We start from the raw sequence: 26,743 nt of genomic DNA, 5'->3' as shown, positions 1-26,743 counted from the left end.
CACAGAGCAGTATGAGCTTTAACAAAAGGGCAGCTCACTGCCATGGAATGGCGGCACCCTGTCCCAAAATGGCGGCCAACCCCAAATGGCAGCCCCTGTGGATGCAGGGGAAGGGCCTTCCGGGTCTGACGTATCTCTGGGCCAACCGGCAGGGGTGGCCGGTCCTGCCAGCCAATCCCAGCGGAGCACATGGCCGGTAGAGGAGAGCGACTTCCGGGGCACAGGGCCCCTGCGGGTGCTGGGAGGGGGCGGGGCTTCCAGCGGAAGCGGGTGGGCGGGGCCCCTGTCCCGTCGTGTCTCCCGCAGCAGCAGTGCCCCTGCTCTGGCGTGTTCCAGGGCAGGGATCCCAACAGGCACCGGGAAGGCCCGTGGGGAGGTGAAAATGCTTCTCGGGAGCCGTGGGCAGAGAAGGGCTCACGGTGGGGTCAGAGCTCCCGGCTTTGTGCCGGACGTAAGACCTTTCCCCGCCTCCCAGGGCTTCAAGGCCGCACCACCTTCCTCAGCAAAATAATTACAGAAACACCTCCAACAACAAAAAATCCCCCATTAAACTCCAAAACACCCTAGGAAAAGAGGATGAGGGGAGAGGTAAGGATTTAAGGAATAAAACCCTCAAAGTTCCTGCATCTGGTCAATGTGACGGATACACTTGACTCCGAGCCACACTTTGGTTCAGGCTGAGGCAGGAGCAACAGCCCTCACGTCCTTGGGGTGAACGTGTGAGCTGGAAAGCCCCTGGCTGACGTACAAGGGAGTGAAGGTGTCTTGAACAAGATTCCAAAAGGTGGTTTCGAAAGCCAAAAATACAAGTTGCCAGAGCTAAAATGAAGACATCTTGTCTATACTACTGACTAGCAGCCAGCTACTTCACCCTCTAAATATTACCATCAGGATGGGCCCAATGAGAGCTCTCCCTGCATGGCAGCTGGACGGCAGGCCAGGTGACTCTCCCCTCGAGCAGGGACGCCTCTCAGGGTTTGAGATCCCTTACCTGAGACTGAGAGATCCTTCCTTAGCCAAGGCAGAGAGATCCCTCACCTGCGACAACATCCTCGGTAAGTGACTGAGAGCATGCTGAATTAATACTATGAAACAGTACTTAATCCATGTCGCTACTCAGATGTTATAAACATGGTATGGATAATTCCAGTAGACATGAACTGTTGATCAGTACTGACTGGATCCAGCTGCACCAAGGCTCCAAAAAGGAGTTTAGAAAGCAAGGGGGTCCACTCTGAACCTCGTGACTCAACAGGAGGGTCCTCCTTACTCTTTGCATCTCTGGTCTCTGTGTGAATCATCCTCACTCAATTCCAACTCAATTTTCCTTTCTATGTTTCTTCCATGCAGTAATTAATAAGGTGAACCATGCCATCAAACTCATTGAGCCTTGGTAAACCACTCACAGCTTTGTTAAGTTCCATCAAACTCATTGAACTCTGTCATATTATTATTTTACCTCAGTAAAACATAGTGCTGCTTCTCTCTTTTGAGTGAGGTGCATTTAGCTCTTCTGCGACACCATGGAAGGCTAAGGTCCTTCTTTTTCGCTCTCTCCTAGTAGGCCACCTGTGAGGAAGAACCTTTTTCTTCTTTGTGCGTTGCTTAAAGAAATGGTGAAGGAAGGTCAGAGAGGTGAAACATGGAGGTGTGCGCTTCTGTTACTAATCCCTAAATGTGCTCTGCGCCTTCTGAAAGGTGAGAAGGGCCTTCTTCTAGAGGGCAATGTCGCTGCTGCGTGCAGAACCCCTTCTGACTGCCCAGGTGAGATGCTCCACAGGCATGCTGCTTTCATGCTGTGTGTTTGAAGGCACAGGCCAGAAAGCCAAGAATGAATATCGTAGCAGACAGAGGAACAGGCAATGAGCGTTTCCAAGGCAAGTGAGGTAAATCGCACTGGGACGGTGGGAGCTGCTCCTGGAGTGACACACAGAAATGTCTGGGCTCTGTGAGGTGTCCATGTCTGAGCTGTCCTCATGCACTCCCCATGTACACAGGGGTGTTCAGAGATACAAGTCCTTCCCTTGCCCAGGCACAGGCAGTGCACTGCAGCAGTCGTAGTGTCTCTGGCCTCCTGTTGCCACTCCCAGAGGCTGGCAGGCACCTCAGCCTTGCGGTGTATTGCCCTGCTCTGCACTCCTCTGAGATGCCCCAAGGCATGAGGAATGGACACGGGGACCTCAGTTCTAGGAAGCACATCTCAGTGCCGCATGCGGGTGGTTTCCCAGGGGGTGTTACTCTCAAGGGGAAGTGACTTGGAGACACTGTGTGTCCCACAAACACTCATGGGATCCCCAGGAGCAGCTGATGGCATTTGTGCTCACTCGGGTTCATCTCCCCATGCACACACCATGTGCATGCTTATGACGTGTCTGTACAATGCAAACATGGACTTCTGACCTAGTCATTCGGTGTCCCTCCGTGGAGAGACAACCAACCTCTGGGAGCTGGGGTGAGAGGCCAGTGCTGGCAATGGTGGTTGTTATGGGCTGGTGTGTGACGATTACCCTGGGGCAGCTTTCCCGGGGTGTCCAGCACACATGGGCAGAGACCAGGTCCTGCTCTGCTGGTCCTTCATGTCTCTGCCAGGCGGCCTGGCTGGGTGTGCGAGGACACTGCTGTGTGCCCCTACCCTGCATGCTCACACACTTCAGCAGTACACTGGTGTTTCCCTTTCCCCAGCACTTTCCAGCCCAGGCATCCCAGCCCCTTCCCAGCTCTCCCCACTCCCCAGCCCTCTCCCCAGCCGAGCAGGGCAGGCCAGTCTGGTCTGGCCCCGCAGCAAGGAGGAAATGGAGATCAGTGGCAGTGTCTCTCCTGCTGTCATGTCCTGCAGATGCCATCCCAGGAGCCTGCAGCCCCCTGGGCCAGCCCCGCTCCCCAGGACAGCACAGAGTCCTGGCCCTGGGGCTCCTCAGGCAGCTCCCGCTGCCCCAGCCACAGGGCACCCTGCCCTGAGCTGGCACCCACAGCAAAGGGTTTCTCTTCCCATCTCTCCCCTGCACACACATGGCATCCTGCTCTTCTCCCAGGACATCCCATCTCTCCACAGAGCCTTTCCTCAAGGTGGGCACATCTGTGCTGGCCTGGCCGGCCATTTCTGCGCCCCCTTCCCATGCTCTCCACAGCCCCTGAGCTGGTGGTGCTGCTCTGCAGAGCAAGTGGGCTGTGGGACCTGGGGTCACAGGGTGACTCCACAGGGCTGTGCTGGTCAGGCTGGGAGGCAGACCCAGCTCAGGGACATCGCTGCCACTGCCTGCCTCCCGCAGAAGCTCTTCTGTGGCCACGGAGGGTGCTCAGAGGTACCCTGCCTTATTGCCAACACCACGAGATGTGTCTGGGTGCTGCACTGGATCCAGTCTACAAAAGTGCACTGACGGTAAAATGAATCGCTCACCAGGCTCCTTTCCCTGTGCCTGCTGCATCCCCTGGGGTTGCAGAGCCCTCGCTTGGCGGTTCACACCCAGATTTAGCACTTTATCTCTGGGTCCCTCCACCTTGCACAGACCTGTGCTCAGTGGGCTCCACTCACTGCTGGCCTCCTGGCACACGCTGTCCCTGCAGATCACCTGTGCTCTGCTGGCAGCTCCTGATCCCCTCCAGAAAAGCACTCATCTGCCATCAGCCCTATCACATGCTGTAGAGCCCCAGGCAGGTTAATTGGAGACCCTTCCCCATCTGTGTGGGTGCTGTCCCCCAACCAGTAACACCTGAGACATTGCTCAGTCCCTGGAAGACCATACTGGGACCCATCCCACTGAGCCCAGGGAGAAACAAGCAAAGCAACAGTCCTCTGGAGACTCTATTCCTTGGGCACGTTCTTGAGAACGACTTTGGAAAAAGACCTCAGCCTTCGGGCACTGCCCTGAGGAGATCCCCTTTCCTGATGGAAATGGTGCTAGAGAGGCCAGCTCTGTCACAGATCTGCTGTGCAGGGACTCTGGACGCAGGAGCTGCCTCTGCAGCTCCAGAGAAGGTCTCAGAGGAAAAATCTCAGACAAAAAAAGTCCCTGCAGGGTCCTTCTTAATGTTTAAATGCACAGAGGGTGTGGAAATTCATGCTGTCTCTGGGTCAAACCAGACAGGTAGGTAATGAATCTGAAATATTATGAATAATGAAAATTCTTTGTGGAAAACATTATCAGAAGTGAAAAAAAACCAAAATCATAATAAAAAAACCCCAGTAACATCAACAACTACAAAACATATAAAAGACAAGTTGGGCCTGTAATGAGTTATGTTACGAGTGATATGGAGAAGCAGATGGGCAGTATATTGCTTCTAAAAAACCATCCAGTCATCAGTTTCCGCACTGCATCCTTGAGCTCCCAGTTCCTTATGCTGTAGATGAGGGGGTTCACTGCTGGAGGCACCACTGAGTACAGAACTGCCAGCCCCAGGTCCTGGGGTGGGGAGGAGATGGAAGGGGGCTTCAGGTAGGCAAACATGCCAGTACTGACAAACAGGGAGACCACGGCCAGGTGAGGGAGGCACGTGGAAAAGGCTTTGTGCCGTCCCTGCTCAGAGGGGATCCCTTAATGGAAATGTTCAGTATCTGCACTCATGACTCCTAAGCCTCTGGGCTGTAGAAGAGAGGCTTAGCATGTCTTGATGATAATTTTCTCTGTCTTTCATTTTCCACCATCACATCTGGAGAGTACTATTTGTAGGGGTAGAAATCCTCATTTTTATGACTGAAAGTGTGGAGTCTTGAGACAAGACAGGCAAAAGGGCTCAGCTCTCTGTGGCTCAGTGCAGAGTCAGGGGAGCTGCAGTGTCCGTCAGTCTTGTTCCCAGCTGCCCTCTGCTTTCACTTCTGCTACCTCGAGGATGACTGCACACACAAATTAGTCTTAAAAAAAAGCAGCTGGACTCTGATGAAAGCAGGGGAGTCCTGTTTCAACGGGCAGATCTGTGAACTCTTCTTTTTCCAGCACAGAGGTGTAGTTGTGATGGAGAGGGCAGGACATGATCCCACTCACAGAGAAGCAAAGGAATCTGAGAGGAGACTGGCGACCCACAAGGGATGGCTCAGCCCTCCCTGGGATCCTACAGGAGAGCCGTGCCTTTCTGGGGGGCAGCACGCAAGCCCAGCAGGACGGGCAAAACAGACAGTCGGGTGTCCTGAGGATGGGGTGTCTTAAATGGAGAGTCAGCTCATTGCCCAGCAGACAAGGGCCAGCAGACATCTCCAGTGAAGGCCCAAAAGAGAGCTGCCTGAACGCAGCCTCTCCCAGTCCTTCTTTGCAGTTGCCTCCCACTCCCTGCCCACATCTCTGCTGGTTGGAGCTGGAGTTGCCAGGAGCTGTTTCTCTTTCCCCAGGTCTCCTCCCTGTCCCTGCTCACAGATCCCATCCCACGCGCTGTGCACTCAGCTCTGCCCTGCAGACACCTCCTGGCAGCAAGGCACTGCCCAGGGGGATCTCCCTGCTGGCAAGTCTTAAAGAGAATATCAGGATAACCCTGAGGAGACCTCAAAGCTGATGTTAATGCTTTCTGTAGGCTGAGGTGGGTGAAGTGACTTCATCAGGTTCCTTGAAAAAGCCTATCCATCACTCACAGTAATGCTGTAGGAGTCCCTGTCTCTTGTGCAAACCTGACAGCTCCATCACCATTTCCACCTACCATCACAGCTGGGAAGTGAAAGCACCGACCCTGGAAAGCGCCTTTCCTCCCAGGTAGCCCCTGCCTTGATGTCCTTCTTGAAAAGTGCCCTGTGAAATGTCCCAGGGGTGATCTGGAGCTGTGAGCAGCCCTCACCCATGCAGCACCCTCTCGACAGCAGAGTGACCCTGCCCTGCCCTGCCAGGAGTTGCTCCTTCCACGCAGAGCTGCTCCCCGCAGTGCCATGGGGAGCTCCCCGGGCAGGCTGAGTGCTGACCCTGGCAGGGGGCAGAGTCCCTGCCCCAGCACACAGCCCCCTGGGGACATAGGGACCCTGCTCAGAAGGACAGCCCTGGGCACCCCTGGCTGCACACTGTGGCTTCACAGCGATGCAAAATTGCCTAAGAAGAGCCCCCTCCTTACAGATGCCACAAGCTGTGGGCTGTGCCAGCTTGAGGAGATGCCTCCAGGAACTACAGCTGCATCGCCCTGCACCCAGAGACTGACCGTGTCCAGGGCTGCAAAGATTTCTCCTCTTTTGAGCTCTCAGTCATCCTCCCAGTCCTGACCGCCTTTAAGCTTTAGGTCTGCCTTGCTCATCTCCCTGAGAGACCCTGGGAGGGCCCTTCGCCCTGCTGTGCTTTGCAGAGGAGCTGCTCCTGGGCAGAGCTGTCTCTCTGCAGCGCAGCCCAGTTGCCAGGAGCTCCCTCCATCCCAGCAGCCTGGACCAGCTCAACAGCAGAGGACCAGCCCAAAGCATTTTAATGACCCCTCTGGAGGGTTTGGTGCCGAGTCCATGAACCTCAGACCCTGAGAGAAAGCTGATGAAACCTCTCAAGAAGTCAAAGTCAGGTGCAACCTCCAAAGTCCCTTGGAGCTTTAATGGCTCCCACTGAGGGACATCACTGACAAAGCAACCCTGGGGGCTGGTTAGAGCAGAAAACTGGAGGCAGCGATGAAAGGTAGGCAAAGGCTTTGTAAAGGTGGCTCTGATGCTGAGTAAACCTGGATGTGTTTTATCAAGCCAAAGGGCCAAGGCCTGGCCCCAGCCCCTGGGAAGGGAGATCCCATCCCACACACATGGCTCGGGGCAGTGTTTTGTGGGGACGTGCAATGCCAAGTGCAGGACTAGGGTACGACACCTCCCAGGCTCTTGGGTGGAGACAAGGAGGCCATGAGGCCCTAGTGCTGTGAGCAGCAGGTGTCTCCTGGCAGGCGTCGGTGACACGGACAACAGCCGCAGCCAACGGGAGAAAGACCTCAGCTCTCCTGGGGGCTTTCAGCCTTGTCAGCTCCCTTGACCATCTCCACCACAGGCTGTCCTATGGTGTCCTAGGCCTGCACCTGCTTCCTTGAAGGCTATGGACATCCTCTGTCGACTTTATGCCCTCCTGCCCCTATGAGCAGTTCTGGGATCACACATGGGGTGATTGTAATCCCTTTAGACCGATCCATCTCCAGGCACAGGCCAGTCAGCCCAGCTGGGAACAGCCCAGAGCTCTTTATTTTGTAGTTATACGTGGATCTCGGCAGCTGAGAAGCCACCCAGCCCCTTTGCTAACAGCCACTGCTACAGCCGCCGCTCCCGGCACCTTCCCCTCTGCTGCGGTACCAGCATCTAGCACTAGGGAGGAAGAAGGAAAAGTGTATGATCATCTGACCAGGGAGAAGGCAGAGAAATGCTGCAGGCGTAGCTCAGGCCGCCTGTGATGGGATCTGCTTGCGATGAAGCCTCAAGGTGTCTGTGAAGTGGGAGAGGCCCCTTGTGCCCCAGCCCATGAGAAGGTCCCAGGTGCAGCTGATCAGCCTGGGGCTGAGTCAGGTTGGGCCAAGACCTTGAGTGTCCCATACAGGCGTCCCCCCTCGGGGCAAGGTGTCTTGGCCCAGGACTCTGCAAGGGAAGGACATGCTCTCTGGTTTGGAAAGGGGAGAGCCAGCCATCAGAGGGATCCCTCGGTCTTCAGCCAGGACTTTCACATCGCCCATGGAAAGCCAATCCTGGGTGCCCAGGCAGACCCCTCGGGTGTCAGGGAGGTCCAGCCCAAAGCCAGCCTCCAGAACCTGCTTTGGTCTTGCAAGGGGTGTCAGAGAAATCCCTCTTTCCCACAGGGCTGCCCTCAGTGCAGGGATGGGCCTTGCAGCTGGGGGAAACACCACCCCTTTCTGGAGATAGTTACCAGGGGAGCTGCCTCTGCTGCTCTTGCCGCCGCCTGTTGTTCTCAGCGACGTGCTGGAAGATCTTCCTCTGCACCTGATGTGGCTCCAGCCTTCTCAGGACCTGGACCGCTCGTGGGGAAAGGTGGCTGCAACAGCAGGGAAACATCATCCCTCAGCCCCTGCTGGAGACCCCTTCTGCCTCTCCCCTCGTCCAGCCTCTGCACCCACCCGGTCCCACATGTGCCCACCCTTTCACCCTGTGGTGAGTTTTGGGCCTTGGCTGTGGGGGTAACCCACATCATGCCCGTGTTAGGAGACATCAGAGGGTGTCCTACACAACCCCAGGGCGCAGGGATGGGGGTCCTGGACATCTCTGTGGGGTCACGACTGCTCGACTGCCCCAGGCTGTGGCCAGAGCCAACACACACTTACTCAGGCTGGAGTCTGTCCAGCTGGGCTGCTGCTGCCATCTGCGCTGCTGGGAGAGGCTTTGCAGCCCTTCTCCACCTCTCGTTGCCCTCCTTTCTCCTGGGCTGGGCTGGAGGGTGAGGAGTCCAAGTGCCTCCAGTGCCGAGTGCCTGCCAAGGAGGAGATGCTCTCAGCAAAGCAGATGGCAAAGAGAGGTGCTGCTTCCCAGAGGACCTCTGGAAAGGGGCCTGCAGCAGGACCTGGGAGCTGGGTAACTCAGCACCACATGCCCGTCATCACAGCTGACGGCTGCTTTTGCCCCTCGGATCCTGCTGCCGATCTCTCCCTCACGGGGGTGAGCAGGCAAACCCCTGCCCTGCAGCTGGGTGTCAGTCCTGCTCCCAGCCCCTGGAGACCTGCCGCCCTGGGTGCCCCGACAGAGAGGGTCGCTGCTGCTCTCAGCGGTGTCAATCACTGCCCGTACCTGGGGCGGCTGTCGGTCCTCCCCTGCAGCCCAGGCTTCCCACGCCGCCCATTCTGCCTGTGCTTGCTGTCGCCGCTCTTGCCAATGGGTCTTTGCTTGCTCCTACTCTGCAGACAGCTGCCAGACCTCCTGGAGGGCATGGAAACGCAGCAGCAGGCAGGATTAGTCTCAGCTCCTGGGGGGGATCCCTTGGGTCTGACCCACCTTGGTGCCCCTTGCCTCAGCCGGTCGGTCGGCAGCGCTTTGCCCCTACCAGATCAGGGGCCGTGGAGTCATGCCAGGCTCCTCAGCTCAGGGCAAACACAGCTGAGTGACCAAAGACCTCCCCTGTCAGCAACCTAGAGAGGACTTGTACATTTTCCATAGCCCCTGGCCAGAATCAAGTGTTTCATGACAACCCAGGGGGCAATAACAGGCGGGAAGGACGCGCAGCACCTTCCTTTTCATAAAGAAGAACTGAAGGAGGTGACGGACAGGTTACAGTGAATCCTTTCAGGATGGCTCTCTGAGCAAAGAAGATTTTGCCCAGTCTCAAACAGCATGGTCGTTACAGCGAGGCAGAGCACGTACCTGCAACGCTCTCTTGCAGCCTTCAGAGGACGGGAGTGCAGCGGTGCCCCTGGCTGGAGGAGCTGGCTCCTGCCTGCCTGCCTCCTTCGTCCTGGGGGAGCTGCCTGGACATGGCGGGAGCACACTGCAAAGAGACACCAGGAGGAGTCGGCGTGAGCACGGGGCAGTTTGCTCTCCCCTTTCCATCTGCTATCAAAGCTCCACAGGCTGGCAGAAGCAGCAGGGCAGGTGGGGCCATTTCCCATGGCAAGGGGGAGCCTTTCCTGAGCCCCATCAGATGGATGGGAGAGGACTGCCCCTCAGGTCTGTTGTAAGGGCAAGCAAAGTGATGTGGGCTGCACTCAACATCTGCCGTCTTCCCCACTAAGGGGCCTGCGATGGGGCAAGCAAGCTCCTAAAAACTGTGGGGCATGTGTCAGGGACCTTCCCGAGTCCCTACAGCCGGAGTGTCCAAAGGGGATGTCTCTCCTACATGGCTGCAAGGATCCCTTTCGTCCCTTCCCACAAGGAGCTCACCTGGCAGAAGTCTTCTTCCCCACGTCTTGCTGCCTTGGGCCTGGCCCCTGGCTTGGCAGCACGGGGAAGGAAAACGTCTCTCGCCTCTGCAGCAGCTTCTCAGGACGCCCCTCTGTACCTGGGAAAGGAGGAAGCTCTTCAGAGCAGCCCCGTGGAGAGTGCCTTTTAACCGGGCTGCGGTCACCCCACGTGGGGCAGGGCCCCACCTGCACAGCAGGGACCCGTTCCCGTACCTCTTCTGGTCCCACGCTTTTCTGCAGCCTTCTTGTGCCAGGTGGAGAAAGCCTTGGCCACCCTTCTGCTGATCACCAGGAACTTAAACCTGGAAAGCAAATGATGACACAGGCTTGAAGAAGGGTGACCCCCTACCCTCTGCAGCTTCCCAGCACTAATCCTCCTGACTGCCGTGCCAGGCATGGCATCCCTTTTCCTCTGGGGCCATGCACGGGTTTTATTGGCAGTCTCCCCCCAACACCAGAAAATACAGCTTCAACTCCTCTCCGTGTGCAGTTGGTTCTCTCTGATGGGAATGACGGCAGGCCAGGCGTGAGAAACAGAATCACGACGCCTGGTCACTCCAGGAGAACACGCATGGAGCCCAAACTCAGCATTAGTTAACCAGAAACCAGTCAGGATTGATCCCTGACTCAACGCTGAGTGTCAAGTCCCAACAACGTGCACTGCTCAGCAGGAGCTGGGAAGCCGCCCGCTCGGTCGGTCGAGGGCTGCAGAGGAAACGCACTCACCTCGGGAACGCGTGGGCAGGAGCAGCCTGCATCCCCTGAGCACTGGTCGCTCCACCGGAGACAGCTGCACCTGGCATCCACAGCCTCTGCAAAGTGACACAGAGCTGTCAGAAGGTTTCCAAGGTGGTTTTCCCTTGGCTCCCAAAGGACGCAGACCTGTCTCCTGCTCCAAAAGAAAGCCATTTCTCCAAACCCCTCTTCCAAATCCTCCTCCAGGAACTTTAGCCCTTGCTCTGCTCTCCAGAAGCTGCACAGCAAACACTGAGCCTGTGCAACAGTGCTGCTGGGCTTTTTGTAGGGCAAGGACCCAGAAACTCATAAGAAACTTGCTTTGCTAACGGAGGAGTCCGTGGGGGTGAGCATGGGGAAGGGCGTTTGACTGGCCTGCCACGTCCAGGCTGGCCAACAGCGACTGGGTTGCTCACCCTTCCACAGGCTTCCCAAAGACATTGAAGCAGCCCTCAAAACCTGAGCAACTCACACTGTGAAGCAGCGCAATCCAGCTGGCCTTGCTCTCCAGCCCTGTGACGCAGTCGTAATAAAACCGCATGCACAGGACATCGTCTTTGCAGGACAGAACGCCAATGTCCTTGAAGGCGAAGGAGAGGCGCTGCCTGTTCCTCAGCTGGAACGAGTACAAGAGTATGGTCTCTTGCACACAGCCCTCTACCACGTGCCGCGGGAAGGAGGTGGCTCGCGACAGCCACCTGTAGTCCAGCGGCTTGATCTTGACATCGCCTGTAAGGAGGAGCACCATCGTCACTGCCACAGCAGGCCAAACAGCCATGTAAGATGCATAACAAAACGCCACAGAAAACAGCTCTTGGGGGGGGTGGTTTGTTTTGGGGGAGCTCAAGCCGTCCCATGACCTTTGGAGGCAATTCTTGACTTCTCCCAGCCCTTTCCAAAGAGCAGAGAGCACGCACCCCACCCCCAGACACGGAGGGGCAGAGGGGAGGGTGGCCGCTGCCTTCTCACCAGGGATAACCACTGTGGGGAACGCAAACTCCTGCAGCCGTAACAAATCAATGTCCAGCTGGAAGACGGGTCTTCGAACCACATACACCTCTTCTTTGCCCTGGAAGCGCTCATGCACCATAGCGAAGGTCCCGAGTCCTGTGACCAGGACACCCTGCCAGGAAAAACACAAAAAGGCTGATGAGTGAGGACTTGAGAGAGGGGAAAAGTGAAGGCTTTGGAAAAGGCCCATGATCTCCATGTGTTTTCTTCCCCTCCTCAAAAAATTTGCTAACATCCCTTGGCTAGAGAAGATGCCAGGCATTCCCAGCACAGGGAATACCACAAGGATTATCCTTGGCACAGACCCAGCATAATCCCCTGTCTCTCTGCTTGTCCTCTCCACTCTGGCCACAGGGAAGAGTGAAGCCCTATCGTGTGCCCAATGCTTTCTCAGACTACACCTGGACTTGGTTTCTCTCCGGGTTGACCAAGCAGCAGCTCTGGGCACACGGGGTTGTCTCAGTGTGCTGCCACGATGCTCAGGGAGGGATTGCTCCCCAGGGCCCAGGCTCCCCAGGGCAAAGGAGGACCAAGACGCCAGCCCACCTTGTCCAGCTTCAGCTGTCCCAGGATGTACGCAGACACAGCATCCCAGATAGCCACAACCTCTGGAAAGCAAGGGAAGGAGGTGTCAGGCTCTGGGCCAGCCAGCTCACAGCCTCTTGGCAAGCTCCTCGCCCAGGGGGTGATGGATGCAGGTGTCCACCAACAGCCCAGACAAACACTGCCATGGCTGCGGAGCTGGGCTGTGCCCCACTTTCAGACTGCCAGCCTTACCCTGCTCCCGGGGCAGGGCTGGAGCAGAAGTGGGCATGTGGGAAGGGCTGAGGACCAGGGCTGTGACCATCTAACCCCCAGCAAGGGATGGCGCCCCAGAGCCCAGGACGTCATCTGCCAGCCTGGTGGCACAAGAGGACCCCATGGGAAGGAAGAGAGGTTCTCCCAAAGGAGACTAGTTCAAGGCAAAGGGCTGATTTACAGCAGAGGCATTTCCAGCTGGCTCGTGACAGCCCTGTGCGAGCTGAAGGACACCCCAGCCTCCGGGACACAGGACCCCTTTTCATCCCAGAGCCAGAACCCCAAGAGGTACCAGCTCCCAGGGGAAGCTGGCCCTGGACGGCCCCCCTAGCAAGGGGAATGAGCCGTTCCCATGGGAGACTGGGGGCTCAGGGCAGGTGGGCTTCCTGCTTGCCACATTGTCCCCTGAGCCCGGTCGGACCCTCAGGCAGGGCTCTCACGGCAGCCCCCAGCCCTGTCCAGCCACCCCCACAGCCCAGCAGCTGCAGCTTTTGACAGTGGACAGCCCCACTGAGACCCCTCGTGAAGGAGCTCCCAAAAGCCTTACCCTCGGTGGAGAGATGCAGGAGCGTGGGGAACAAGCTGCTCAGCTCCAAGCTGACGGCCACGCTGCAGCAGCCCTCCATCGCGCTTGCTGCTTGCCCTCAGCTCAGGGAAAGGGATGCTCTTGGCAGCTCCTCGCCCAAAACTCCTCTCTGATGTGCCCCTGCTCTGCCTGTCAGCAAGGATCCTGCCTGTCAGCGAGGGTCCCCCAGCGCAGCCCCGCTGCCTCCCGACCCCGCTCCTGGCTGTGGAGCAGCTCCGAAGGGCAGCAGTGGGGAGCCCCGGAGCAGTGCCCAGCAGCACCCAGGCCTCGCCGGGAAGTGCCGCGGGCAGTGCCACGGCGCTGGGGAGACCTCCCTGTCATGTGGGGCATCCCCCTGTGACATCAGCCCGCATCATCTGAAGGTGCATTATGACGCCAGCAGGGAGACGGCACAGCTGGGTACAGAGGAGAGAGATTTCCCGTCTTGTCCTGGGAAACACTCATCCCCTTTCTCGCCAGTCCTTTCCCAAAAACCCCTCTGCCCCCTGCACCAACGTCTCTGCTATGGGGAGCCCGTCTGGGCAGGTGGGGTTTGGGGGCTGGCTGCGGTTGGGCAGTTACAAGGGATGGGAGCGAAGGCCTGTGGGATGCAACAGCCCCTCCAGCGTGCCCAAACACCCCTCTCTGCTGCGTGTCGCTTGCGTGGCAGCAGCAGGATGGGCTTTGCTGCACTGGTTTTGGCTGGGATGGAGTTAAGTTTCTCCAGAGCAGCCCCTATGGTGCGTGTGTTGGACTGGTGACCAAAACAGTCCTGAGAACACACCGATGTTTTAGCTGTCGCTGACCAGTGCCTGCACATCATCAAGGCCTTCTCTGTTTCTCACGCTGACGCACCAGCAACGAGGCTGGGGGTGGGCAAGAAGCTGGGAGGGGACACAGCTGGGACAGCTGACGCCAACAGCCAATGGGATGTCCCACACCATGTGATGTCGTGCTTGGCAATAAAAGTTGGGGAAAGAATGAGCAAGGTGTGTGTGGGGTGTATGGTCAAGGATACGGCATTTGTCTTTCCAAGTTACTGTTGTGCTGATGAAGCCCTGAACATAATGAGCAGCACAAGGTTCAGTTGCCCTAACTTTTGGCATCTGCTGTCGTTTCAATTGGCCAGAGGAATTTCCCAACAAGCTCCGAGAAGGTGCCCCCAGATGCTGCCCTGTCTCTCAGAGCTGCTCCAGCAGAGCTTGCAGTTACCTGCACATATCCTGGACCATCTCTGGTACCTCCTGTGTCCCCAGGGGTTTGTGTCTGAGCAGCTCACTGCTGCCCTCCATCTCCATTCATTAGCAGCAGAGCTGAGACAAGGAGCTCACATGCAGGTGGCCATTTGGTGCACCCCTCAGCTGAGGCAAGAGGAATCCCACCTCCTCTGAGGGATTTGTGGGTTTGTGGTGTGCATGGGAGGGAGCCAAGTCCCTTTCTGGCCCCAGCACTAAAACCACAGGAGGAGGTGCCTCCACTGACTCAGCTGAATCCCTTCCCTCCGCAGGGGTAAAGGAGATCCCTCCCTGGCACTGTCTGGGTGTCCTGCCTAACGATGGGACAAGGAAAGGCAATTCTCATGCCCGGTTTTTCTCCTGAGAGGAGAAATGGCACTGCTGGAAAGAAATCTCTCTCCCCGGCTGGGGAAGGGAACATCAGTGACTCCTTCAGGCTGTTTCACAGCAGGTTCCCCTGGAGCCCCAGGGACACCTGGAGGGAGCCCAGAGGGGGCAGAGAAAGTGGTGCCTTGGGCTGGGCCTGTGCTGCTGAGCTGGGCTGGGCTCCTGGGACAGAGGGAGCTGATGGCAAGTGGGCAGCGCTGCAGAGAGACAGCTCTGCCCAGGAGCAGCTCCTCTGCAAAGCACAGCAGGGCTGAGGGCACTGCCTGCAGGCACCAAAGGGAGAGGAGCAAGGCAGAGAGAGGGTAAAGGCAGTGTGGAGTAGAAGGATACTGAGAGCGGACTGGGGGAGAAATGTTGCAGCCACAGAAGGAGCTGAAACAGGCAGATGCAAGCAGAATGAGGAAGAAAGGGACCAAGGAAACAATTCCAAGAGAATGAGGGAACTTCAGAAGGCGGCCAGCCCAGCGACCAGGAAAACCACTAAGAAATCAAGAGACCATGGACCAGAATTAAGTGATTGGGCTTGGGGATCGGGTGATGGGTGGTACGTTCTGGGAAATCTGTCTGTAAGGGTATAACTGGGGTCTGCGACCTGCAGTAGGGGTCCCTCCTTGGAGGCACCCAGCTCGAGCTGCTCTGCATGGCGGATAAATAAACCCCTGATTTCCTCAGCGGATTGGTGACTCGACTTCATGCGAGCAGGAACCCAGGGCCGAGCCCTCTTGAGGTGGCACCCACATAATTCCTACCATGCTCTAGGTGGTGGCTGTGTAATTCCTGACACAAGAAGCCAGGTGCCTGCCTCTGCCCTGTCACGTACTCAGGCACATGTGACATCACAAGAAGCTGCAGGAGCCAGGTGCACGCTCCTGCCCTAAGAGCTACACCCACCATTGCCATCACAAGCACCTGCCCAAGCCAGCTGCCTCCTCCTGCCCTATCACATGTGCAGGTAAATATGACAACACAGGCACCTCCACAAGCCAGGTGCCCTTTCGTTCCCAGTCACATACTCAGACAACAGTTGCCTCAAAAGCACCTTCACAAGCCAGGGGCCTGCTTCTGCCCTACCACCTAATCAGTCATCAGTGACATCACCAGCAGCAGCACAAAGCAGGGGCCTGCTCCTGCCCTAAGAGCTACAGAGCCACCAGGACATGACGAGCTCCCGATAAGCCAGGTGTCCCTGCATACCCAGTCAGGTACTTAGCTACCAGTGACATCAGAAGCAGCTGGAAAAGCCAGGTCCAGAAGCAGCTGGAAAAGCCAGGTCCTCCTCCTGCCCCATTACCTCCTCAGCCACCTATGACATCACAAGCGCCTTGCAGTGCTGCATTGCCCCCCTCCTTTGCTTCTTGTGCACCTGGCAGAGAATGGGAAGCGAAGCTGCTTTACAGTCTCAGTAACTCCCAGCAGAGCTTGGCCTTTGTGTAACGAGTTTGGCGGTTAGAGCGTCCCTTGACTGTATCAAAACTCTTCCATGGCTGAGGTGGGAGCAGCACTGTCTGTACCAGGGAGGCAGCCCTGACAACCTTGGGACGTATTTCTCATCTGTACTAGTTGCCATCTGGCAGCCTTGGGGCCTTGCTTATCTAGGCTGTAACTCAGGAGGAGCTGTACCGGCATCACGGGAATTTTTGAGAACTGCAGGAATCTTCAGCACGGGCTGTGAAAGTAGAAGGGAACTTGACTGATGCCTAAAGTCAATCATCTCATGACCCTAGAAACAGCAGTACCAAGCTGAGACCCTTGGAGGTCTCCTGGACCGCAGCGGGCTGCACCAGAATCTCCCTCTGAGTGGGACGCCTCTCAGAGCAGCCAACTGGAGCTGATCTCTGGTGCTCCTTGCTCCTCGAGATTAGACCCGCGCCTGATCTTCGGCGATCCTTGCTCCTTGAGGTTTGACCCTCGCCCATTGAGACAGTCATTGAAAGTGAGTATTTCACTAAACCTGGGGCAATTTTTATCAGTACCTTTACCTGTGCATATAATGAGTACTTAGGCCTGTTGTGCGTGTGTGATATAAATATTGGAGTAAACCTCATTTAATCACTTTGTAGATGCTAGATTAATTCAGGATTAGTTATTGCTAAAATTTGTGATTCTCTCCTTGCTGCAAACAAACCTTAAACTGTTGCTAAGCATATAGAATCCTCCTTTTCCTCCTTGCATTTTCTTCAAACTCAACTTTCTCTTTTCTTCCCTTTATATATATATGTTCCATTCATTTAATAAGTAATAGAGTGAACCTTGCCACCGCACTCTATTAACTCACACTTTTACCGATTTCTATTAAAATCAGTATTTGCAAATATCTTTGACGGTGATTTTTTAAGCGGCTTAACCACTCATCCATGACACACCTGCACAACAGGAGCATCCGCACTGCCGACACCCCAGCTTTTTCACCTCCATCTCCATCTCCCCTCTCCCCGGGCTCTCCTCTCTCCCAGGCACCTTTCTCACCCACTCCACCACCTCCCACTGCCTCTGTCTGTCTCTGTGTCTGTGTGGCAGATGTCACGTCGGAAGCATTGTCCCAGCCACGTCACCTGCATCTCCTTCTCCCTCTGCTCTCATCCTCACTGTCCCAGCTGTCTGATGTGCTTTTGGACCTCATGGGCCCTGCCTCCCTTCTGCTGGTCAATCCTCTTCCTGCAAGAGAAGTGACCATCAGTTGGTGTCCCCTCTGTCGCATCTTACCTGCATCTCCCTCAGCTGGACAGCTGCTGGGAGCTGTCACCATCAGCCCTGGCTCTGCTCGAAGCCTCTCCTGGCACAGGCGCAGCTCTGGCTGTGCTTGGTGAGTACCGTGCTTCCTGAGGGAGAACGGCAACTCTCAAAGTGACTCTTGGGCACTGTCCTGCTGGGAAGAGCTGATTGCAAGGCAGGCTGGCAGCTGACCCTGAGGCTGAACTAGATACTGCCACTCCGAGTCCGGCATTGTCCCATCGATCAAAGGTCCAGTCGGTCCAGTCTCTGTGTCCGCAGGAGCAGCTTCCAAGGAGGTGCGCGGGGTAGGACGAGAAGAGAAAGAGAGGGAAGAGCGAAGAGAGGAGAGAGAGGACCTCAAAAGGCGCACGCCGTCCTTTTATAGGGCCATACACATGCGCAGAATGGGTCTGCATACATGCAGTTTGCGCTTCTGCTTTTCGCACCCTGGTGTCTGCGCAGGCGTGCGTGCAGTTCATGGTCCCGCCTTTCCTGTCCTGGTCTCTGCATGGGCATCCTGTGGTGGTTTCGTCGGGGGCTGGATGTCGAAACCAGAAGATGGCGGTAGAACGGCAATGTCGAGACAATTCTGGTTCCATAACAGTCCTCGACACCACCCCATGGCTCGACATTGCAGTCTTCACAGTGGTAGGAGAGGTGGGAAGGGAAAGAGAGAGAGAGAGAGAGAACAGAGCAGAGGTGGAGACAGAAGCAGAGAAAAAGCGGAGGTATGGAGGAGAAAGGTGACATGGGACATGGTAAGAGAGTGCTCAATTGCAAACAAACAAACGGGAACATTGTCCAATGTAAACACTCTTTTTCCTTAACCTTTCTAAGTTTAACAATGTTCAACTTTATAGAACAACCCTGAGAAATCCATTGGGCGAGGTAGTTCACCATTATAAGAAGTATAGAACAACTGGTGGGTATGACATGGGTAGGAATATGCAATTTTTTTTTTTGTTAGTTTGTTTGTTGTTTGTTTGTTTAGAGGTCTAAACAATGGTTATTGTGGTGGGTTCTACCCGGTGAACGGCACGGATTTGTTTTATGCCCTCGGGTGAGGTGGTAGGTACGAACTGCATATTAGATACCACATGTCGTATTAGCTGAACAAAACAGGGTATTATACAGGGTAAAAACATTAAAGTGGCAAACGCACATAGCAAATATAACAGCAACTGTTTCACCCAGGGCGCCCCCGGCAGCCAGGACCATAAATTACCATTCCAACCGTTCCAGGTCTGGACAGGGACATGGGCTATTTTCCTAATGTCTTTGGTTAATTGGAGGACTACTTCGCCTACATCGTCTATTTCTAAACAACAGTTAAAGACATTTAATTTCCCACAGACCCCTCCTTCTTCAGCCAGTAAATAATCTAAAACCATACGGTGTTGAAGGATTGCCGTGCGCATTTGTTGAGACTGTTGAGTTAAAAGATCTATAGCACTGGCGGTTTTATTGGTAACAATTTCTAAAACCGCTTGTAATCGGATTATAGGGTTCAAATTATAGATTGGTTCCCTTGCCCCTGATATCGGTTCACTGGGGTTCCAGGTGGCAGGCCCGTAATGTTGGATTATTCTTTCAGGAGGCCACTCATTTTCCCCCCATTTTTGTGTTCCACCTATGTTCACCTCAACAGCTCGCTTGCGGCGGGCAATCTTTCCATCTTCCAGATTATCGTACAATCTTATCCCCAACTGAGAGCCACCCGTTTGTGGAAGAAGGAAGAATAAAGGCCGGATAATTCCCACATAACAGACCCCTGACCAATGCGCTGGCAGTCATTTAGAGGCAGTATGTCCACAAATCCAATAATGGCCCCTTTTAGCTGTGGCCCCGTTGGCGAATGGTCCCGCTGCATCCCCGGGGAACGGGAAATACATTGTTTTATCGTTGCCCACAGGGCTAAAAAAGACGGTTGGGTTATTATTCATCCAGCCGGTGCAATACCAGGCCCCGAAGCTGCTTTTCCATTCACAGGTTTGCTTGTAAGCGTGGTCCCTAGATTGTTGGAAAGTTAACGTTTCATTTTTATTTGCCCAGTACCCTTTGAACCCTCGACTGCGTCCGGCACTATCAAGCCATGCCCATATGGAGATACCCCTATCTGCATTTACCAACTTGTTCGTAAGTGTCCACTGGCACTTGCTTTCTCCCACATAGACCCCTCCCTTTTGAGTACGATTTAAACAATATTGCCCCACAGCAGGAAATTGAACTGGCCACGTTCCACTATCACCCCAAGTGTCATTCATGGTTTCACTATAATTACTCACAATTCGGGCTGGGGTGAGGGGTGTGGACGTCCACGGCCAACTCGACAGCCCCAGAGGTCCCCTGCAAACCCAGCAATGACTTAAATTAAAAGCTCGGCTTATAGCTTTGGCTAATAGTACAAATTCATTGTCCTTGAAGGGATCAAACGGGTCAGGGGAGGGTGAAGGAATTAGCTCTCCGCCACTGTTATAGGTGCATTTCCAAACTAGTACAGCCACCAATAACGCGCGCATCCTGATTAAGCAGCAATCGCCGTCTGTCTAGTCTCCGTCAGGTGGTGTGTGTCCAGGTCAGCTGCTTCCTCCTGGAAAACAAAAATAGAAGCAAACTCGCTTCTCGGGTCAGAAGGAAGGGACAATCCATTTAGCATGAATTTTGTGGATCTTTCCACAAGCGTCTTTTGCCTTCCACGTGTATTTATTCACTGGGGTGTCTAATGTTAGTGGTACTGCTCCCACAGTGGGGAGTTCAACTAAGACGGGTTGTCCGGGGAAACAGGATGGGTTGACGGAGTGGTCAGGGCCAGGTGAGGTGGGCATGATTGTCGGGGCTAGTGGGCAAAAAACCGTAATTTTTGGGCATCCGTTTGTTCCCCAATGGCTATTGACGCTAGTCACTGCATCTCCTACCCACTCAGCCCACCCCGGTTTGTGTGGTTTCAGTCATTCCCGAGCTGTCTTTGTCCCTTAGAAATCACGAATCCTAGGTATATCACTTCCTTCTTCAGGATTTGGGCTTTCTGTAATGAGACTCGATAACCACTTAGCCCCAGAAAATTCAACAAGCTCACAGTCCATTCCTTACACTTTTCATCCTTTTCTGTGGCTATTAAGATATCATCCACATATTGCAAAAGAATCCCATTTCCTGGGGGCCTCTCCCAGGTCTCCAATTCCTTAGCTAATTGATTTCTAATAATGGTAGGGCTATTTTTAAATCCTTGGGGTAGCACTGTCCAGGTCAGTTGGGTTTTTCGTCCTGTATCAGGGTTTTCCCATTCAAAGGCAAATAAATTGTGGCTTTCTGGAGCCAAGGTAAGGCAAAAGAATGCATCCTTTAAATCTAATACAGTAAACCATTCATAGGTTTCTTTTAAACTAGTCAGCAGAGTATATGGGTTTGCCACTACCGGATACAAATCTTCACCTATTTGATTTATTGCCCGCAAATCTTGCGCCAGTCGATAAGTTTTGCCATCAGGCTTTTTGACAGGCAGAATGAGAGTGTTATATTCTGCTAAATTTTATTTTGGTCTAATAGGTCCCTCCCCAGTAACGGTCTATGAGCCTCAGGCAGGTAGAGAAATTTGTGAATCCCCACACTCTTCCCAATTCTAAATTTTAATGGTCTCAAGAAAAAGCCTTTTCAACCTGTCCAGTTGCTCTCACATCATTAACATTTTGTTTAACAAGGTTTGATTCAATACAGAGAATGTGGCACCTGTGTCTATTAAAAATTCTACAGGTTTCTCTTCTTTCCCTAGCTGAACTTTTACCAAGGGTTCCGCTAGGGAGGATTCCCCTGGTCCCCATCAATCATTCTCTTGTACTTCTGCCACAGTCTTCAAATTACATGTCTGCTGGGGGCATTCTTTTTCCAGTGTCTGAACCCTTTACAATAAGCACATTGATTATATCTCAAACTACCCCTTCCTCTACTGTTCATTCCTCTCCCTATTTGCCCAGTTCCTCCTGTTTGCATTCTTTCCAAATTTTGCTGAGCTAATGCAGCCACTATCTCCTTTCCCAGTTTCCTTCTGTCCTAGCCCTCCCTATTCCGATATACTCTCCACGCTTCCTCCAGCAACTTTCTAAATTCCTTATATCTGGTTCCTTAAGTTTCTGAAGTTTCTTTCTGATATCATTGGTGGATTGTCCCAAAAACAGATACACCAACTGCTGTGTGGCAGCTTCTGACTCTGGTTCCATAGTAATAAATCTTCTCACAGCAGCCCGTAAGCGATCTAAAAGCTCTGTGGGCGTTTCAGTCTGCCCCTGCTTGATAGCATACAGAGCAGACCAGTTAACTGCCTTTGGGCTACATCAGCTCGGGCTGCCTTTAATACAAGCTGCTTCTCCGTTTCAGTCATATCATCTAGCATAGGATCCACATCTTTCCAATCCGGGTCCAAATTCTTAATGATCCACTCAAACCTTTTCGCAATCCCACTTGGGTCCTCCCTGTACCTCTTAACTGCATCCTTCCACTTCTCCACATCATCCATCTGGAAAGGCACTTTTCTTCCACCTTTCTGGGTTTCTCTTTCACCTTCAAACACCTCTGTCCAATACTACCTGCTGAACAACATTGCTTCAACTTCCCTAACTCTTTCTGATTTTCCTTTTCCAAAGCCAACACCATGGGATCTTGGGGAGCAAAATTAAAACCACAATCTTTCTGCCACTCAGGGTGATTTCGGAGGGTGAAAAACATATCTGCATACATAGCTTCGTCCCATTTTCCCTCCCTCCTTAAAAATAACAGGAGTTGCAGCAAGACATTATACTTCATCATCTAATTTATACAATGGACATCACTGATTACAATACTTAATTAGAGTTTTCTTATTCACATTTCCTCCAGGAGGACCCCCTATGTCCTTCCAGCGATATAAAATACAACCTAATGGAGATTTCTTTGGTATCTTTTTACTTTGCTGGGACCCTCCCATTTTATTGGCACCAGTTCTCTCCTGTATTCCCACAGTATCTTAACAGTTAGTTCCACGGGCCACACTTTACCACTTAGAGGGTTACAGAATTACTGTTTTACATCCTTACAACCTTTTTCTTTCGCTTCGTCCGTCTCCGGCCGTTTCCCTTGCGGGACAATGAAACTGCGGATCAGGACTCCGCACTCACTTCACAGCGATGCTGCATCTCAAACACACATACACATAAATTTTTAACATACAATACATACAATACATACAATACGAACATATAATATATGCAATACCCGGGTAAATGAAACAGATAATTATCACTCCAGTTGATATCCCTTCAGCAGCTGCAAAGATTTAAATACTTTTTGTGAGAGGTCCGCTTACCCTTCTCCTGCTTCTTATACAGTCATTAGCAGGTCCGTCCTGGCTCCCGATACCGCGATGCAGCGGTGACCTCAGATTTGCTCGATCTACCCCCAAGATCTCTAGCGGCTGCTCTATCGGTCAGCAAATCTCCTTGGCCGCTCTATTGGCCAGGGTACCCTCCTCCCCTACGGGGACTATGCTGCAATACGCCTACATATATGCATGACCTGTCCCCGCTTCGTATTAAAATTAGCCCCCAGAGGTCATTTCCATAAACCCCTCCCAACTGCGCTTGCACGGTGCCTCCTGGTGGTGGTCGCAGGGGGTCATGGGGATGAAGGCTGATGACTCTTCTTCGTCACCGCTAGTAACCCCTTGTTCTTGCGCAGACTCGGTTGCTCCTTGACCCTTGTCCAAACTGCAGGGTCGGTTTCAGCTGGTTTTTAGGACAAGTTTCTGTTCTTATCAGGAACTGTCCTTCGCTGAGAAATTGCAAGACTCCTTATTTCAATAGTTTTTTGTATAATAGTTACACTCTAAAGCCTCTTTTCAGAGCAGGGGCCTGAGGACGGTGTAGCAAAAGGGCTTTGTCCAGCTATCTCAGCAGGGCTTTTCTGGGCATCTCACAGACAAGGATGAGGATGCTGTAGAAAACAGTTTCACGAGTGAGGTGAGAGCAGCAGGTGGAGAAGGCCTCCCACCTGTCCATGCTGGGTGGGAGAGCTGCCCCAGGGTGGCAGCTCTGGTGCACGCACAGGATGCCCCTGTGAAGACAAAGGGGAGGCCTAGATCTAAAAAACAGATTATGAGAGCAAAGAGAATAAGTGTCATGGTGTCACTGCAGGAGAGCTCCAGTGAAATCACAGAAGAAGTGGCGCACTGCACTGGGGCCACAGACCTGTATCTGGGACAAGAATGAAGTGACTATTGTAGATGAGAGAAACCCCCCTAGCCAAGGTGTAGCTGCCTTCTCAAAACAGACCTTCCAGGTCATGAGTCTTGCAGAGAGAAGCAGGTGGCACACTTAGCTAACCTAAGTTAACTTAGGTTAACTAAGTTAACTACTTAACCTAAGCTAACTTAGCACACTTAGCTAACCTAAGTCATTTGATATGGTCCCCCACGACATTCTTGCTGCTACATTGGAGAGATATGGGTTTGATGGATGGACTGTTAGATGGATAAGGAAATGGCTAGATGACCGCATGCAAATAGTTACAGTCAATGGCTCAATGCCCAAGTCGAAAACAATAACGAGGGGTGTCCCTCAAGGGTCCGTACTGGGACCAATACTATTTAGTATCTTCATCAATGACACAGACAGTGGGATTGAGCGCACCCTCAGCCAGTTTGCAGAGGACACCAAGCTGAGTGGGACAGTTGATTCGCTTGAGGGGAGGGATGCCATCCAGAGGGACCTGGACAGGCTTGAGTAGGGGGTCCGTGCAAACCTCATGAAGTTCAACAAGGCCAAGTGCAAGCCCATTCACCTGGGTCGGGGCAATCCCCACTGTCAGTGAAGACTGGGAGGTGAATGGATTGAGAGCAGCCCTGCAGAGAAAGACTTGGGGATACTGGTGGGTGAAAAGTTGGACATGGGCCAGTAATGCGCTCTTGCAGCCCAGAAAGCCAGCTGTATGCTGGGCGGCCTAAATAAAAGCATGGCCAGCAGGTTAAGGGAGGTGATTCTCCCCTTCTAGTCTTGTGAGACCCCACCTGGAGCACTGCGTCCAGCTCTGTATTCCCAAGGACAAGACAGACATGGACCTGTTGGAGCGGGTCCAGAGGAGAGCCACGAAAATGATCTGAGGGCTGAAACACCTCTCCTATGAAGAGAAGCTGAGAGAGTTGGGGTTGTTCAGCCTGGAGAAGAGAAGGGTCTGGGGACACCTCCTTGCGGCCTTTCAATATATAAAAAGGGCTTATAGGAAAGATGGAGAGAGAATTTTTATGAAGGCCTGTAGTGACAGGCCAAGGGGCAATGGTTTTAAACTGAAGGAGGTTAGGTTTAGATAGGACATAGGGAAGAAATTTTTTTATGAGGGTGGTGAGACAAGGTGACCTGCTTAGTGGATGAGGGGAAGGTTGTGGATGTTGTTTACTTGGACTTTTGTAAAGCCTTTGACACTGTTTCCCACAGCATTCTCCTGGAGAAGCTGGCTGCTCACAGCTTGGATGAGTGCACTCTGTGCTGGGTTAAAAACTGGCTGGACAGCCGAGCCCAGAGAGTGGTGGTGAATGGAGTCAAATCCAGTTGGCGGCCGGTCACGAGTGGTGTTCCCCAGGGCTCAGTGTTGGGGCCGGTCCTGTGCAATATCCTCATCGATGATGTGGATGAGGGGATTGGGTGCACCCTCAGTAAGTTTACAGATGTCACCAAGTTGGGCAGGAGTGTTGATCTGCTGGAGGGTAGGAAGGGACTACAAAGGGATCTGGACAGCCTGGATCTTTGGGCTGGGGCCAACTGTATGAGATTCAACAAGGCTCAGGGCCGGGTTCCTGCACTTGGGTCACAACAACCCCATGCAACACGACAGGCTTGGGGAGGAGGGGCTGCAGAGCTGCCTGGCAGAAAAGGACCTGGGGGTGTTGGTCAACAGCTGCCTGAACATGAGCCAGCAGTGTGCTCAGATGGCCAAGAAGGCCAATGGCATCCTGGCTTGTATCAGGAATAGTGTGGCCAGCAGGACCAGGGAGGTGATAGTGCCCCTGTACTGGGCACTGCTGAGGCCGCACCTCGAATCCTGTGTTCAGTGTTGGGCCCCTCACTACAAGAAGGATATAGAGGTACTAGAAGGATATTGAGGTGCTGGAATGTGTCCAAAGAAGTGCAACAAAGGTGGTGAAGGGTCTAGAGAACAAGTCTTATGAGGAGCGGCTGATGGAGCTGGGGTTGTTTAGCCTGGAGAAGAGGAGGCTGAGGGGAGACCTTATTGCTCTCTACAACTACCTGCAAGGAGGTTGTAGTGAGGTGGGGGGCGGTCTCCTCTCCCCAGTAACAAGCGATAGGACAAGAGGAAACGGCCTCAAGCTGCGCCAGGGGAAGTTTAGGTTGGATATTAGGAAAAACTTCTTCATCGAAAGGGTAGTCAGGCATTGGAACAGGCTGCCCAGGGAAGTGGTTGAGTCTCCATCCCTGGAGGGATTTAAAAGACTGGTAGACGTGGTGCTTGAGGACATGGTTTAGTGGTGGACTTGGCAGTGCTAGGTTAACGGTTGGACTCGATGATCTTCAGCGTCTTTTCCAACCTTAACAATTCTATCGTTTTATGATTCTATGACAGTGAAAGAGGTTTCCTAAAGAAGTTGTGGCTGCCCCATCCCTGGAAGTGTGCAAAGTCAGGCTGGATGAGGCTTTGAGCTCTCTGATCTAGTGGAAGATGTCTCTGTCCATGGAAGTCTGTTTGGACTAGATGATCTTTAAAGGTGCCGTCTAAGCCAAACTGTTCTTTGATTCTATGGGATGAGACTAAAGACATGGGCTGTGCGTGGTGAGATGAACCTGAGCGAGCACAAATGCCATCAGCTATTCTTGGGGTTGCTGTCAAGGTCTGTGGGAAAGACAGTGTCTTGAGGTCACTTCACATTGAGAGGAATGTCCCCTGGGAAACCACCTGAATGCAGCACTGGGATGCGCTGCCTTGCCCCGAGGTTCCTGTGTCCATTCCTCATGCCTTGGGGCATCTCAAAGGAGTGCAAAGCAAGCTGATACACTGCCGCGCTTAGGTGCTTCCCAGCCTCTGGGAGTGGCAACAGGAGGCCAGGGAGGCACTACCACTGTTGCAATTCACTGCCTCTACGTCTGCAAAGGAAGGGCTCCTGTCTCTGAACACCCGTGTGTGTATGAGGAGTGCACGAGGCCAGCTCAGATGTGGACACCTGACAGACCCCTGAACTTTCTGTGTGTTACTCCAGGAACAACTCCCACTGTCCCAGTGAGATCCATCTCACCTGCCTCGGATAGGTTCATTGCAGATGTTCCTGGTCTTCTACATTACCCTCCCTGGCCTTTCTGGCCTGTGCCTTCAAATACACAGTATGAAAGAAGCTCGCCTGTGGAGTATCTCACCTGTGCAGTCAGAAGTATTCCTGCTAGCATGAGCAGCATTGCCATCTAGACGGCGGCATTTCTCACCTTTCAGAAGGCACAGAGCACATCTGGGGAGTACGAATACACTCAGAGGCACACACACCTTCATGTTTCACCTCTCTGGAATTCCTCCA

At 53.6% G+C, this 26,743-nt stretch overlaps 1 protein-coding gene across 1 annotated transcript in view; it reads right to left on the bottom strand.

The window, feature by feature from the left end:
- Positions 1-26,743, bottom strand: part of LOC309603348 (scavenger receptor cysteine-rich type 1 protein M130-like) — a gene marked incomplete at both ends in the record, with an annotated part of 69,808 nt that overhangs the window by 28,307 nt on the left and 14,758 nt on the right. Inside the window, 4 exons of the mRNA XM_082338218.1 lie at positions 9,973-10,061; positions 10,486-10,571; positions 10,967-11,223; positions 11,464-11,617. Of these exons, the coding sequence (XP_082194344.1) occupies positions 9,973-10,061; positions 10,486-10,571; positions 10,967-11,223; positions 11,464-11,617 (586 nt within the window). The remainder of the gene's footprint in view (positions 1-9,972; positions 10,062-10,485; positions 10,572-10,966; positions 11,224-11,463; positions 11,618-26,743) is intronic.

The sequence above is a fragment of the Platalea leucorodia genome, assembly GCF_965183815.1.
Source record: "Platalea leucorodia genome assembly, contig: HAP1_HAP1_SCAFFOLD_59, whole genome shotgun sequence".
Lineage (NCBI taxonomy): Eukaryota > Metazoa > Chordata > Aves > Pelecaniformes > Threskiornithidae > Platalea > Platalea leucorodia.
Note: the sequence above shows the minus strand (reverse complement) of the source record. Positions and strands in the feature narration are given on the sequence as shown.